At 34.5% G+C, this 17,315-nt stretch overlaps 2 protein-coding genes and 1 pseudogene across 2 annotated transcripts in view; 1 reads left to right on the forward strand and 2 right to left on the reverse strand.

The window, feature by feature from the left end:
• The window catches only part of LOC115444581 (facilitated trehalose transporter Tret1), a 30,220-nt gene extending 26,868 nt beyond the window's left edge, over positions 1–3,352 (reverse strand). Inside the window, exon 1 of the mRNA XM_037440988.1 lies at positions 3,267–3,352. The gene's annotated coding sequence lies outside the window, so the exon portion shown is untranslated. The remainder of the gene's footprint in view (positions 1–3,266) is intronic.
• Positions 3,353–13,221: 9,869 nt separating this feature from the next.
• LOC115453481 lies at positions 13,222–15,378 on the forward strand (annotated as a pseudogene).
• Positions 15,379–15,582: 204 nt separating this feature from the next.
• On the reverse strand, positions 15,583–16,499 carry LOC115453484 (apolipophorin-3-like). The gene has a single exon (XM_030182180.2). It carries the CDS (start codon positions 16,299–16,301, stop codon positions 15,732–15,734), a length of 570 nt encoding a protein of 189 aa, XP_030038040.2. The 5' UTR covers positions 16,302–16,499; the 3' UTR covers positions 15,583–15,731.
• Between the last annotated feature and the right edge of the window lie 816 nt (positions 16,500–17,315).

A 17,315-nucleotide genomic window follows, 5' to 3' on the forward strand; every position in this document is an offset into this window, starting at 1 on the left:
TTTTTTAAACACCTGAATAATGAGCGTTTCGTTCGCCAGGTGGTAAGCGCTACATCGCCCACGAAATAGGATGGCTATCCAGAATTTAGAATTAAAATGCGCTACATAGCTTTGACATACACTCGTCACCTTCTGTTGACATTACATTATAAATCAAACAAACTCAAGCTTTTATCCTCAAATGGTTAGACAGAGACGTAACCAGCGCACCTACACTTCGCTGACCTTAAATCCTATATGATAGGTATCCTCATTATATACAGTTTAAAATTCCAGTCAACTCAGACATATTCTTTCTGAATTGAAAATAATTTTCACTCCAGGTCCTTAAAATCCAACAAAACAAAACTTCAAGAGTCGTAGCCTAAATATTCTGCCAATAAAAGAATGAGACGATTCAGACTTAAATTACGTCTTTTAATTACACCGGCAATATTGCTCCTCAAGCTAGAACAATACAGCTGTTTGAAATAGACAAAGCTTTATCATCAATTCACTTACTCAGTTCATTTGTAACAAATTATATGTCAAGTAAACTTGAAATAAGAATTCTATTATGAAATAATATTATGAAATACATACAATTTTTATTCGTTCTTGAAAGAAAATTCTTGATGGATTCAAATATTAAATTATAAAAAGCATTAAATCTTAAGCTAACCTAATACTTTCTATGACAAAGGCCCTCATAGCCTTTCTCTATCATCCCAAGAAACTATCCAACTAACTTGAATCCTCATAACTTAGCAATTACGTGATAAAAGTTACAAAGGACTTAGATGTTAATATGTAAGCGGCCGATTCCCTACAGACTATAGAATTTACTATTAACCATACTATATACGTGTAGTAACCGCAGATAATACTACATTATATGTTTAGTATCGTATCGTTGCGGACGACACTTGTCAGTCTTGTTTACGAGAATATGCGGAAAATGTCTATCAATGAGTTTGAAGAGTTAAGTCGAAAGTTTGACCGCAGGGAGAACCCTTCGTGTATTCCTAACGCTCTCTCCCGAGAAATACATGTATATCCAAGCAACTTTATTATAAGCCCGCAGTTACGTACACTTGATATTTTCATATAAAAAGGTTTGAGTTGTAACCGCTGACGACCTACCCGCTCAAGAGGCTTGATTACACGTCAAGGACTAATAACAAACATTTTATTTAATTATCGGGCTTATGAATTCGTATGATGATTAAACATTAATGTGACCTATATTCATATCGCACCAAAGATGTATCATAATTGTACATGCTAATATGTTCATATCAATATGCGGCTGATATCGTACAGTATGGAGGCAAATGTCTTATTTACATAAAATTATGACGTCACCAGTACTGCTTTCGAGACGGTACATCGCAAATTAGGCGACTTCATTTAAGCCCCCTTATGGCAAATTCTCTACAGCTAGGCAATTTAACGTCGTGATCCCTTAAATAATTCAATTGTATGCACTCTGCCGGGAACAAAAGCTGTCGGATTTTGCAGAGTACAACATAATTTAGAGCTATAATACCCAGATAGTCCATTTTACAAATTGTTTGCACTGCGCTATGCAGACACAATTATTTAAAATTGTACTATTAAGTACTAGGCACTTCCTTTTTTACGTAACAATATAGATACCTATACGTTAAAATAAAACTTCGGTGAAAGAGCACATGTACAGCTTTAAAAGAAAATAAACAACATGTTAATGCGCTACATCACAGCAGAAAATAAGATTAGTTTTATTCGCTAACTGTACACACGTTTTACGTCGATTTTGTAACATTATGTAAGTAGGCTTGTTGAAAAAAGCGCCACAGATGACAGCTGTTGCCGCCGAAAAGTATTTTCTTTTGTTCTCAAGGTGACTATTCAAGCAGCGAAAGATAAAAATTACGAACTCTGAGGTGGTTCGAGGCGTTTTTATCAAAGACGAAAACAAAGGGTTGTTTAATGACGGTATTAGTGGAAAGTTCACGATAAATTCGGGCTCGTTAGGGGTTCTTTGTCACTGTTGTATTGTGTCGTGAGTCAAGTGCTTACGAACTGAACTGTACCATTGGAAAACCTAATTCAATGTGAATTTTAATAGGTACTTGTGTAACGTGTTTCGATTACCCGATACCGTCCGACACAGCAATAGTGTCCTTAAACTGAATAGCTGCTACAAAATACAAACATTTTTATTACGTTCCCTTGTCAAAAGCCCGTACAGACAGACCTACCGCTTAAAACAGTTAGTTAAATATTATTTAGGTGGTTTAATAAGTTGGCGCCGTGAGAGACGGTTTATATTTTGTTAACGCTCGTAACCAGAAGCTAAGTTTTTGCTAATGATACACGCTGGTATCTCATTAGGCAAATATTTGCATATTACGTTTCGGTTCATTTCATTTGAGGGATAGCAATTACTTCTTAACGTTAATTTTACATCAGTATTATAACTAATATTACATCAATATATTTTTATTTTTTATAACTAATATCACGCATATACATTGATATTTAACCTCTCTGAAAGAGGGCACGATGGTCATATCAATCACCTGATCACTCAACCCTTCAAAGTACTTTACCTATAAAGCAGTGGTAACAAAAGAATAGAAGTGTATAATAATGTACAGGCTAAGGTCTAGACGCCTACAGAGCACAATCCATTAGCACCGACTGTTATTACTTTGCTTGTGGCGGACAAGACTGACGTATGCAACCGGCACCTTGTCACAATTTTGCTAAAGGCCCTTCACATGAGAGCATTCTTTTAGAATTTCAAAAAAAGAACCGCGAAAAGAGGTCATGTAAAAATAATTTCTCACATTTAATACCGCCAACATGCCGTCGGGTTAGTTTTTTTATTAATATTAGCTCAGTCTTATAGCATATATTGTGGAACATATATAAATATATTTATAAATAAAACTTAATTACGTTGCTATTACGAAATTTATATTATTTTGGAATAAATAAGAACAAACATATTTATTTTAGTGTGCGTGGGACGAAGGACCGAATTTTCCTGTAAATGTTGAACAAAATGAGATTATCATGACGTGAATTTACGTCAAAAACAGTAACAAAGTACTCAATGAGTAAGGTGATGTTCAAACACAATGTTTTGTAACTGACCTATAAGCAGAAATGTGAACGAAGTTTACCTATAAACATAAACAAATGAAAATGTTTCATTCTATATTATAATCGTTAATAACATCATTAAACAAGCCGTTAGTAATAAACATCGTTAACAATAGTAAACCTAAACTCACATGCGTGCTATAAACACAATTTACACTTCTTTAAACAGAGATGCACAAGAGTGATTAACGTCTGATCACACACGGAGTCACTGATAGCATGGCCAAAGTTGCTACGTTATTTCAGTGGCCACCAAAATAGATTCTGCACGTTGAGTTTGTACGAACAAACATTCGTGATATCCAATTAACGATGAAACCGCATTGCCCGCTTTATCAGTGAGTACATAACGTAATAAATTTGGTTACATGCAAGTACATCATTATGTAGGTACTATGGTTATGGCCCAACATTGATTTATCAAAGAAATGTGCTTTCAAATAAAACGAGCCCTATAGTGTAAGGGTGACTGATTAATCTTAACTGAAAATAATTTATGAGCGCGGCCGTGCGATGTTAAATTCGAGCACTTTAATTCGGAAAGCTGCCTTGCTTACTGGCTGGTTAGAATGAAACCAAATTCTATGTAAAATATTTTGTGTTAATTAAACTGATCATAGCACTTGGTTACGTATAAAAATATTATTTTTATTGATTTTATATTCTGGAACATGTGCTGAACTGAGTTGGTTGTTTATTTTACAGGATGAAATGCCAACATTGCGGTAAAGGTCCGCTTGAAATTCGATATATCGCGAGTTATTTTAAGGGTTCTCTGCCGCATTTGGTTAATGTCTTCACATGGCCACGACAATCCATAAATGGTATTTCATTTTCATATTATGTAATCTGAATAAAAAAATATTTTTTGCCTAAATATTTATTTATTTCTAGATCTTTAACCAATCTGAAAGTTTAACACACTGATAGAAACTCTGCCGTCACCCTTTAAAGACAATGGAATTACATATTATATATATATATATATATATATATATATATATATATATATATATATATATATATATATATATATATATATATATATAACAATATTTTAACAATTCCTTTTTAGTTCGAAGTAATTAGTAAAGCTGAAGTAAATTATCTACCAGAAAGTCAATTACAATCGATATCCAATTGAGAGATCAAATTGTACCAATCGGTTCTTTCGTGACTTTCCGTTATTATTCTATTTGATGTCACTCGCGCACTATGCATCGATTAGACATATGTCACTTAATTACAATTATAATTCGTATTTCAATAAGAACTTATTGTATTGTAAGTCAGCGTCATTTCATTAATACTAATTACTGAAATTACGAGCAAGCTACTTGTCCGATGACAAGCAACACGACTACCTACAAACAATAATATTAGTCCTGTATTATATACTGTCCCACTGTTGGGCACGGGCCTCCTCTACTACTGAGAGGGAATAGGCCTTGGTCCACCACGCTGGCCTGGTGCGGGTTGGTAGACTTCGCACACCCTCGAAAATTCCTATTAGAGAATTTCTATGCGTGTTTCCTCACGATGTTTTTCTTCACCGTTAAAGCAAGCGATAATTCACAAAGAATACACACATATTTTTTTAGAAAAGTCAGAAGTTTGTGCCCTTGGGATTTGAACCTGCGGACATTCGTCTCAGCAGTCCGTTCCACAACCACCTAGGCTATTGCCGCTACCTACAAACAAACACCACCCAAACTAATACAGATAACATAATAGTAGATATATATTAAATAAAATAGTGCATACAATTTAAAAACAAGATTTTTCGTAAAACTGTCCCACTAATAACTCGTAATGGTATGCCAATTTCACTAAGAAACATTAAGCATCAACTCAGTTGTAAATAGTAAAATGTTTTCGACAATAGTCGTTTATCCACTTTACCGAAGAACGTCATATATTACAAGAAAGTTTTACGGTTTTCATTCCAAGACGCTGTATCATTTTTAACTATTTGAGACATTTTATTAAGTGTTTCAAAAACTGGTATATAGTTTCAAATAATAAAAATATTTATTATCATTTTCCATTGATTACTTACAGTTCTTTAATAATATAAGGTTGTTAAGTTGTTATTTAAGATTGTGGTTTCTAGTTTTATGTCTCTTAAAAAAGCTATTTTAATGCGCTTCGGCATTAAGCATTTGTAGTTTAAATAAAATTATATTCTTTGATTAGTTCTACCTATAAAAATAAAACGGATAAAGCCTTCCTATTATCTATCAAATGTCAAGTGAATGTGGACATTAAAGGGAGAAATAGAGAGAGAAATAGCTAGTGGCTAGTTATAGAGAAGGGAACTAAATAACTATAAATAAGAGTACTGTTCCAACGTTCAGTTCCTCCCATTCTACAGTTGCTCAACCTGTGTTCCTCCCTTTGAATATACCATTGTTATAGAATTAGAAAATCTCTTATAACCCCGGACCGTTCAGCATTCTTGAACCAACGCGATCAGCAAGGATCGAGGAGTTCTTTCAAAGGTAAAGTTCCTATGGAGCCAGTAGAAGATTATAGGATTTTCAGTTCATTCAGATTTAAACATTTTCAAGATCTTTGTAACATTTAGACTGCGCACCTATCGACTCTACTGGTATTTCTTAATTATATAGGCTTTGACTCATTTTCTGTATACATAAAAGAAATCGCTGCGGAAGATAACAAAAAGCAAAATAATCCCATTTAGTAAAATGTTAATAATGGGAAATATATCTACACACTTATTACATAATTATAATTATAAGCAACGAATAATAATTATTGTGAACATACCAAATATTGTCAAACTCGTATTAATGCTTCAAATCGAAATCAAACACAAACGTAGCTCACTCGCAAACAACGCAGACGTGACTGCAGCTCGATAACACAATACGCAAAGAAGAAACAAACAACTTTTTCAGTGAATATATAGATCTCTACATGCAAATTAAAAACAAGTGGATGTCTGTGATTTTCATATAAAACATTTTCGAAGGTTGTTCGCACGTTTGACGTTACGGTAATCTAAACACGTGTTCTATGACAAAGGACTTTTTAGATAATATAGGTTTTATTTTAGAAAAGATGAAAAGGATTAACACTGCCGAAACTATGATAAAAAGCTAGGTTACTATAATACCGCGATTCCCTAATGTGTTCGAAATATACGTTGGCATAGGCACAAGAAAAACATGATTTTTCCATTGTATTTTGAGAACGACGCGCATTTTTGGTTCTTTGATTCATTACCAATTTACAAACTCAAATGCAACAAAACCTTGAAGAGACACCTCATTTTAGTTTTAGTTCTAGGCTTAAAAATACGCAGCCGTAAATACGCCGTCATAAATAACCGTTGAATGCATGAGACATCATCAAAAAAATATTCATTTAGTGCCGTAAAATAATTTATTTGAAAGATTCATTTAAAAGAATGTTGTTAAATGAAACTTTTATAAATAGGGAACGTGATCTAAAAACCTTGGATTCTTTATACACAAACAAACAGTTATTTATTTTTATAGTTTCATTTATTTATGTAATTTAATATTTAACTAAGTCAGAATTATAATTATTACAATAACAGCAGAGAGTAGTTTTAGTTCTAACTGGTATTATTTGGTGGGCGCCAATAGCTATTTTCCTGCACAATATTTTGTTTCATTTGCTTTACACTCGTTTATATATTATCATCTTCCATCTTGAAGACTATCATTCCAACGTTTTTGGCCAATCTTGGACCAATACTGGGATTTATTTGAAAAAGTATTATAAAATAACCAACAACATAGACAATCATCTATAAATATCCATACTCAATATTAATATAGGTACTTTAGGTTTATACATCTCACAACAACCACAAATTGGTACACCACTGATGTTGAGTGGACACGAGACTAGATTGATACAAACTACATTAAAGTTTAAATAGATGTGTACTTAGGTCCCGAACGTGATAGGGAATCTGTTAATCTACTAAATAACCAGGAATTTCCAAGGTTAGCAAATACCAACTATACCCGCAAATTACAAAAGTTTTTAATCACTGTTAACATTAAACGGTTATTATTTTAGAAAGTTGTACAGTCTTATACTATGTCGATATAATGTTTCTTATCTAAAGTCATTAATAAAAATCTCCACCTTCCACCGTCTTTGATTTCCTACATTTCTATGTCAAGAATCTACTGGTCTAAGATCAAATTTGTGTTGCAATTATTTCGGAAAAGATCTTAATGAAAACGACAACATTAATTAATGTTATCGTAAATATACTAGGTGATGCTTGCGATTTCGCCCGCGTGAAAGACTCTCTACAAAGGTGCTAAACACTGTACGACATCAGTGTTGTCTATTTAAAAATCCATTATTTACCAAATTATCGTAATAATAAGCCTACGTGTTAATCCAGGACATGGTTTACCTGTGTGCCAAATATCATCCAAATCCGTTCAGTTGTTACTACGTTTACTTCTAATATACAAATATTTTTATAAATTATTGCATAAACGTAATGTTAGTAAAAATAAGATGTACATTAAGAAAACATTTACTTTCCCCATAACATTTGCAACTAGTTATCAATATTTTCCCTTCGTTATTCTAGCACAAACCGAGCAATCGTGTAGGAAACGTATTGCCGTAACATACATATGTCTGCACAGCACTTATACGAGATTGATATTTCCAAAGGCTCCGCTCTGCGACGACCTATCGGACTCCCGCTATTATAACTATGACCTACATTGGCAAAATAATAAATAAACACTTCCCACCAATAGATTACAACCATTGTTGATTTAAATCGAGTTTCCGTTTACTCGTATAACACTATTTTAACCAACAGAGAAATAAAAATTACATTTATATTTTCACGTGAATTATTTATTGTTTCTTCAAATTCTATTCAATAGAATTTTATTTGGGGAATGTGGAACTAATACAATTATTAGATAACAAGAACTCGATCTTGACAAGTGATATTTTTTTACTCTGTATCAGCCTGGAGTATAGAATTTGTGCTCGGTATGGCGATAGACTCGCCCCGTGAGAAGAAATACACACCGCGGAAAGTGGGTGCACCTGTTACGCCTCTGTTTGCCGCTTCGTAAATAAAAGGTGTGAGTGTTTGTCTGTGTGTGTGATGATTCGTCAACATACATTGTGTATATGATAGTACTACAAAATAATACTACGTACTGATAAGTTTTACATTGCACGTGTGTTTAATGACGATGCCTCCTCACCATGAATGAACCACTCGTTTGGTCTATATAAATACTCGTATACCTGATACATTTGCAATTAAAACAGCACATACGTATATAATCATTATAACAAAATACACTTCTAAATAAACCTATGGAGTATAAAATTAAAGAAATACATCTAGTAAATAGCATTTGTGTTAATCAAAGCTAATTTTATGAAATTACATGCAAACAAATACGGTAGACGAGGGGTGAAGTCAGTGTCGTGTTTCAATGTTCTCAACAACAATAAAAAACTTGCCCGACACGAGTAAAGTTTCATCGGCAAGGGTTCCTTATCGAGAATATCACGGCCTCTAAGTGTAGCCTACATAATGTTATGCCGACATATTGTAACATACGATAAACACATTATTTTGTTTAAAGGTGAATTTTGTTTATTACTAGTTCTTAGGCTTTGCTCGTCTCTTAATTTTGTTACATGAAGAATACAATTTAACTACAAACGTGTATGGAACGTTGTCTTAAACCATGTAAGTATACAAGACTGTTTCACGATAACACGCTTGCACTAGTTCATCTGTTTAGTATAAATTCAATTTAAAAGCTTATGGTTCCTCAGACCAGTATCCAATAAAACTGTATTCAATTCCAATTTAATGGCAGAAATCGTTTCTGAGGACGGTCGTTGTAGCGTTTTAATAGTCAGACAGACGACAGACAAAGGGAATGGATTCGCCGATTACCCACGGAACGCTAAAAATGTTAGCAAGTAAACCGAGTAGATAGAGCACTGTAATGAAAAGGCATTCACTTATTCATAACTCACAAACTCGTAACTTGTTTAAACGAGAAACAAAAAGCCGTTTTACTGTAGGTAAATGAAAACAATGGTTGCTAGTGGGTGCCGTTGCAAATCAAATTACAACTTTTACATTACGAGAGTTCCTAGATTAATTCAATACATAAACTTGTGAGGCCTTTTGCACTTAAAACTTTCTCCAGGGGAAAACTGTGCGGTCACATTATATCGCTGAACGAATTGTTATTGTTTCTGAAGGGAACTTTAACCGCTGCGGATTAAATTCAGCCCAAGTGGCTCGACGGTTCACGTCCTCGTAAACTATGTGATTCAATGCGGCTAGATTTGTACAGACACTAGTACCTACTCGCATATTTATATGACACATAGACTTCTAGGAGATAGCGTGCTTTGATTCTATTTAGCGTATTGATTTAGGGGAAGATGTTCTTCATTTAATCACGAGGAACAGTGAATGTTTTATCATAGCTAAACCTTTTGTACGTACACATACACGCAATAGATTAATTAAGAGGCATGTTTAAAACTTTTCACATTAATAACTTTGTCAGAAATAAGATAAATGTAACTTCGATAAAACTAAACTCGCAAAAATTTATAAAAACGAACCCAGGAATGACTATTGTAAAATTAATATGGCAATGAGGCCATTTGAATATCAAACATAATCTTATTACATTTTTGTTTTTAGCAGAAGACCGGCTTCGTGCAAGTGACGTGCAAGTGTGTGAAAGAATAACAATGTTTATCCGGTCCTGCCTGACGAATCTCGACAGACAGCGGTAGGAAGTATGACGGCACAGAGTTCAGTAAGTATAGAAAAAAATTGACCAGTTTTTGAAAAAGATGTAAAAGTCGTTAGATTTATCATTTTATAGACCTATAATATTAAAATTTTCTTTTAGAAGATTCTTTCAACTATAAAAAAACAATTGTAAGTACTTATTCTTTTTACTAAATAAATTGTGATGAAGCCACACTTGTGAGTTTTGTCTACAACATGTATGGATCGAAAAAACCTGGACGGAGTCGTAGTTGTAGATAACAACAGCAAGTGACAGCTTTGTTATTGTTTCATCCACTTGTACGTCACTTGCACGAAGCCGGTCTTCTGTTACAAACAAAAATGTAACAAGATTATATTTAATATTCAAATGGCCCATTGACACATACATTTTACAATAGTTTTTAGGTTCGTTTCTATAATTTTTTTGCGAGTTTGATTTTATCGAAGTTACTTTTACCTTATTTGTGAAAAAGTTATTCTTGTGAACACTTTTTAATAGGTTTGTTACAAGTGAACACCTAATACCGGGCTGATTTGATAATAATTTACACACAAATAGACGAGATCGACACTACTATCTACCCTGAAAAACTTTACAGTAAGGCTTCTGGAAATGTGGGTGAAGCCATAAGCAAAACCTAGTTTATTTTACAATACGTTTTCTTCTTTCTTACAAATTAGGTTCAGTATTTACAAAATTACTCGACTAAAATTTAGAACTTGCAATAAACTACCTTAGCCATTTAAATATTCTCGAAATGTAATGAAAAGCTTTTGATATTAATTTCTGTGAAGTGAAAACTTCTAATTTACAAACTCGTCCATTCAAACAGTAAACCAATCTACTAAAATATTACGCCATACTTATAAATTATAAGCTTTTTTGGGCCGGTGGTAAAGAACCATGGCGTCAATAACGCTGTGGAACTTCTAGCGTAAAGTCCTTAATAATGCCAAAAAAGGCTATTCAAAGGCTATCTATCAATCACACTGAAAAAAAAAATTGTGTAATTAACATATCTTTTTAAATATATACATGATTTTAATTTTCGGTTTAATGTTATCTGTATTATCATTTATGAATACTGTTGAATTAAAGTGGCCGGACTCAAAAAGACGATTAGTGGGAAACGAATAAAAAATATTTGGGAACAATGTTTAAGTCCTAGATCATAGTGAATTAAAGTTATATATGATATATTCTACTTTTCAGTCTTCAAAAAAACACACCAACATGATAAAACAATGTGGCAATCCGCAATACACTCTTTAACATAAAGGTAATTAGTCTCAAAATGGATACTTCAAACCCCCACAAAACAGTTATTTTGTATAACAAGTGTCCATAGTGAAATGGCCGGGCCCGTTATTCGTGTCCAAAAACAAACAACCACAATTTGTTTCGGTGTGTTGCTATATTTTACGTATTCGTCCATGGTCCTCGTGTTTTAAGTTTAAAATACGGACTGCTTTTACACATAACGTATGTAAATGTCAATATCGTGGAATCTGTTGGTGGAATGATATCGATTCTGGCCATGTTTGAACAACTAAATCATGTCTCAGGCAATACGATTATAGAAAAGCGACGTGCACACTAACTTTATTGTGGTCTTAAATTTAATTTTAAAATATTACAAAATAATGTCTCGATGTAATTGAATGTCAGATATATGATGTGATTTTACATCAGATAATGGTGTGCCGATCATGCAACTCCTTTTAACCTAGTTTGATGGAGGTATACATTTTTATAACACTAAGCAAATCTTCAAGAATGCTAAACTGTATTTACACCCGCAATGAAATAATTCAACTAGAAAGATAAGAATGTGTTGAAAATATATTTTGTTCATTCTAAATCAACAAAGACACAGACTTTTGTCTTTTCCAAAATCAAATATGTGCAGAATTAGCATCTGTATATAATGATTTTGATAATATAGAAGCGACAAGCATTGCTGTGTTTGGATCCAAAAAGAACACATAAAATTACGGACAGTTAAACTTCTTTGCTATTTAGCCTTAAGCAAATTAATTACGTTAATTGGACTTGTAACCTTATAAGTTAAAAGTTTAGGTTAAAAACTTTTATAATTTGTTAGTAAATTAAACAATTAAATAACGCGTTTCCGCTAAAGTAAATTCCGTATTTTCTACAAATATTAAAATTCAATCTCATTCATCTCTTTGTGGGACGACTTGAGTAGTTTCCGACAAAAGTTCTTTGTCCGACGGAAATCTGTTTTCCCGCTGTTGCCGCATTCCGGTCTTTTTGTTTATATTATTACATTGAGCGAAATTAACTAATGTTGCAGACGGCAGATAATGAAACGTTTTATCATGTTTGATGTGATTCATATAAGTCGTTTTATCGCATGTTATGCTAATTGTATTGTATTTGGCAGCATCATTTGAAGTTAATTCTAAAGATAAACATATCACCAACACTGATTCTTTTTACACGAGAGAATTCAAAACAACCATTAATGTTACTCGGGGTAATCATGAATATTCCATTGGAAAACCCTTTTAAGAGGTAACGTTCTGCGGACTGCTTTTAAAAAATATTTCTAAATAATTAATGTATGAGAGAAAATTTATATTAATAGCAGTTGATTACGACCGCTCCATCGGTAAAGGTCCCAAGAATATTTTGTTTCATGTAATATTTACCTTGATGTGCCCAGACGCAGGCTTTTACCACAAGACGATTTGATAAAACAAAAGAAAGCCAAAAGTGGGAAATAAAATATAAGCCTTTATGAAAGCTGTGGAAATGGAAAGTTTTCCAATTGATAATAATTTCTATTGTGATGCCATACAAAGGGGAACAGAAAAGTATGAAGTTCTGAAATAAATTCTTAATTTAAGAGCTGACTGAACGCTATCTGAAAGGAAAGTCGGGATTAGAAGAACAAAGACTGTGACCGAGCTCACAGCGAAGCTTAATTTTTTGTTGGCTCCTGTTTGGCTCTTTGCGTTTGCATAAATTGGATTCCGAAAATTCCTTAGCCAACTTTGCGATAACAATGCCATTAAATCGCACCCGCATCATGCATCCCACAAAAAAGAGCATTTCGAAACGCTTATTCGTTTGAAACAAATTATTCAAGTTGAAGACATATTTAAACGTTGTCAGAAACAGTGACAAAAGAATTGTTCACAGAAATTCAATTCTGGTTAGCGCCTTACGAGTCCTCGCGCAGCGACGATAGGATAGTAAAAACAATTTTGAATGTTTTCGAAGTGCATGGTGGGAAATGGTTGGCACCGCTCGTAAATCCTTGTTGTGCCGCGGCGCGCGCCCGGCAGCCGATTACATTCCGATTCCAAACGTACGATACACACCGACTTACCGGATTGGAAGTGATAAATACACGCAATTACTGCATGCGATAACGTTTATTGGTTTTAATTTATTAAAAAAAATATTGCCATCGTTTTCTGTAAAGCTATCATAAATTGTTGGTTTATTTCTATAGCTTTCATATCTTAATATGACTTAGAGAAGTTACAAAGTTAGAAAGAGCGCATTTTTGCTTGCCTTCAACTTTTGAATTGCAAAGTGATTTAAGATACGGCTACTCTAGACGCCTTTGCCTATGATTGGTGAGCCCTCTTTGTTATAAGCGAGGTGTACCAAGTTAATGATTACCTATACTTTACAAACTGAAACGATCTGTCCACGTGAAGATTAATGAGTGTGTAATCCACTCATCCACTTTATTTAAACGAAATCACCTACTTTCCCACGTAAAATCAATTTTCGTGCACAAACATATTAATTGAAATTCTGACCTTATAAATCATCAATCACTTATGTAACTACGCGTACATTATAATAGATATTTTCATTAATAATTATTCATATTTCATTATACCTTTTCGATTAAATTTTGAAGACCTCATTAATATCCATCAAGATTTTAAACTCGCCGTATACAGTGGTTTACATAAAGTAATCAACTAATAAATAGAAAGGGAAATTTTACGGAAGTCAAATATATTACCTACCCTGATCCTACATATATAAATTAAAATTCCTATATATATATAAATGTAAATATATGTTCCATATGAATTTCAAAACGGCTGGATGATTGTTAATTAAATTTTTAAGTGATCTTCAGCTCAGCACCGCGGGTGATACTGTGAAGTTTGGTATTGATCGAACGAATAGCAGTCATCTAAGTATAGATAATTAGTGCTACCCGTACGACGCCAGGGCGCGTCGCTAGTGCTTACTTTTAAATTAAATATTTAGTGCAATCTTATATTACGCAGTAAGCGACTTGATTTACAAAAATAACTTTATTAGAATTGGACTTACATAGTTATAAAATATATAAATGATCGGAATAAAGTCTACGAATATAATGAATTTGATGCTTACGAGCTACGCTTATATACTAACCCCCTTATTCATAAACGTTTTTTATCTAAGGACGAAGTAAAACTGGGATAACGAGTCTGTTTCTCAGTGCTAATGGCATGAAAGCCTTCGCAGTGCGTAGTCATAGGGCGGTTATGATTGGCTAATATTGTTGTATCTCAATCTAAATATCTAATATTTTAGAATTCCCTCTAGTCCAAAATGCCCCTTTAACTCTTTGCCATATGTATTCAATTCCCATTCAACATCCCGACTCCTCGCTCCATACCACTAACCTACCAGAGCACATCTATTTAGCCACCAATGCAAGTGGGCAATATCATGTGCCGATAAACTTGCCGGCACATGATAGTACATCCGTCTAATAAACTTATTAGACCACACGCACTGCCTTCTGCCAAAAGCGGCGATAGCCTAGTTGGGTGTGGAACGGACTGCCAGACGAATGTCAATGCAGGTTCAAATCCAAAGGGCACACACCTCTGACTTTTCTAAAAAATTATGTGTGTATTCTTTGTGAATTTATCGTTCGCTTTAACGGTGAAGGAAAACATCATGAGGAAACCTGCACATCTGAGAAGTTCTCTATAGGAATTTCGAAGGTGTGTGAAGTCTACCAATCCGCACTAGGCCAGCGTGGTGGACTAAGGCCTAATCCCTCTCAGTAGTAGAGGAGGCCCGTGCTCAGCAGTGGGCAAAGTATATAATACAGGGCTGATATTATTATTATTATTACTGCCTTCGCAACACGGTAGAGTGTCTGCAGAAATCTTGTGGTCTACGAGTCCTCAACACGCCCATTATACGAGTTAAGCGTCCTAATAAGCAAATAAAGCAGACAAATTGTATCACATCTACTCCTGCCAATATCAATACTTCAACGACTGGGACAAAACAGTTGTTTTGAACAGTCCTTACCAACGAAATAAGCAGTGTTGTACAATGCAACAATGATTCGTCAAATCATAAGTTACAAGGCTCGGGAATGGAAATATTAAAAGGTAAGTACCCTACCTCAGAATAGGCTATTACACTCTTTTTTGAAAAGTGTATACAGTCATATGAAATTATATACAGGATACAGTACCCTATCAGCATTTCGTACTATTGAAAATAATATTTCCATCGCAATTACTGTTCCGGATATCAGAAACAAATATTGTTTCGAGCTTCCAAAAGACTATGAATCAAAAACTTATTACCAATTAACGTAAGTGAAACACCGTTGGACGTTATCATAAGGCGGTAACGCCCAATCTTTATTCTAACGAGAGAGGTTTTTTTTATAAATCTGAGAGAGTTCTATTATATACGCGGTGCAGGGTGAAGTTAGCGCAGGTAGCGATGCGGAGACATTTGCGCATGCGCGGAGCATTCTCACTGCTTGGAGACGGCTTTGTGCAGTTTCTTTTGCGCCTCTTCGGTGTGCTTCACGAAGTCGTCGTAAGCCCGCTTGATCTTGAGGGCCATCTTCTTGTTTGTCTCCTCTATGATAGAAGCCACCTCCTTCGCCAACTTTTGAGATTCCAGGGCCGTGGTCTGCGCAGCCGCCTGCAGCTTGTCCTTGAATGCATTGGCTTCCTTCTCAACGTCAGGATGCGCCTTGCGCAGCTCCTCGCTGGTCTTCTCCACGTTCTGGCGTGCCTGCTGCAGCGCGTCCTTAGCTTTTCCGTTAGCGTCGCTTATCGCTCCCTGAAGACTGGAGTAGAAGGTGGATAGTTGCTGCAGCACAGAGTCGGAGCTATCCTTAAGCGCCTTGTTGAAGTCCTGAGTGTTTTTAGAGTTAACGAGGGCGTTAAATTGCTCGCTAAAGATCTTTTGGAACTCCTTGGCGTGCTTCTCAATATCCTCGAACGCGTTGCCGGCTGCGGGAGCGTCGCGGCGCACCATCGCGCTGTGCGAGAGGGCCACGCACGCGGCGAGAATCACGACGAACTTGGCTGCCATGATGAAGTAATTGGACTAGAAGTATAGCTTGTTATTAATGAGTCGTATATGTCTGCAACACTACCGACTGCGCCAAATTCGTTACGCCAATAAGCGACAACTTGATTTCAAAATAAATCTTTATTAGAAATACATTTACAATCGTTATCAAATATAGAAATGATCGGAATAGAGTCTACGAATAGAATGAATGTGATGTTTACGAGCTAGGCTTATATACTAAGACAATGTGGGATTTACAAACATAATTAGGGTGGAGATAAGGCGACATCCTAATGAGTTAAATATATTAACGAGATTATTAGAAATACTTAGTAACATTTAAATATCAATATAAATAAACAAGAGAAATGATATGGGAAACTTAATGATAATGTATATAAACAACTTAAGAACTACGATAACAAAGTAAACAATATAATAGGAATATGTGTATGACATGACGAGGGTGCACACATAACACTTAGAACCTTATAAACCTTTATTTGTATATAAAATGAGATCAAAGTAAATTGAAACTGTAAAACTCAATAAACCGTCCGTCTCGATTGCTAGGGAATAAGTCGTAAAGGCAATTATAAATCTCTACGGGTGGCTCAAAATGTAAGATGGCGATTGGCATAGATCTAAACTGGTATCTGTGAGAATCCATTTGTTTATTGACTCACATAAAATTGCTACGCTGCTTTTAAACATGCATAACATAGTAAATTATAAAACAGGATAATACAATACAACAAGAAAATGCATATGAATGAATGTTTTACAGTGCATGGAGATACCTAATATACAAAAACTTGCATTGTCTTTCATAAATTTCTGCAACCTGCGGTATTGTAGCGGCTGGATATAACGACCTCCTAAAACAATAAATACACGATTCGAAGTTGTCGACGATTTTCCAATTGTTATTTAAATATTATTTTGAATATTGCAGCCATTCCCAATTCGAAAACGGTGGAAGTGGTAATTATAGTTAGGTAATCTGCGTACCGAAGTCGGAACAATTAAAAT

Source organism: Manduca sexta, chromosome 21 (genome assembly GCF_014839805.1).
Source record: "Manduca sexta isolate Smith_Timp_Sample1 chromosome 21, JHU_Msex_v1.0, whole genome shotgun sequence".
Taxonomy (NCBI): domain Eukaryota; kingdom Metazoa; phylum Arthropoda; class Insecta; order Lepidoptera; family Sphingidae; genus Manduca; species Manduca sexta.

Excerpts from the sequence above, each read along its gene's own strand:
- LOC115453484 (XM_030182180.2), bottom strand. The coding sequence starts at position 16,301 with ATGGCAGCCAAGTTCGTCGTGATTCTCGCCGCGTGCGTGGCCCTCTCG.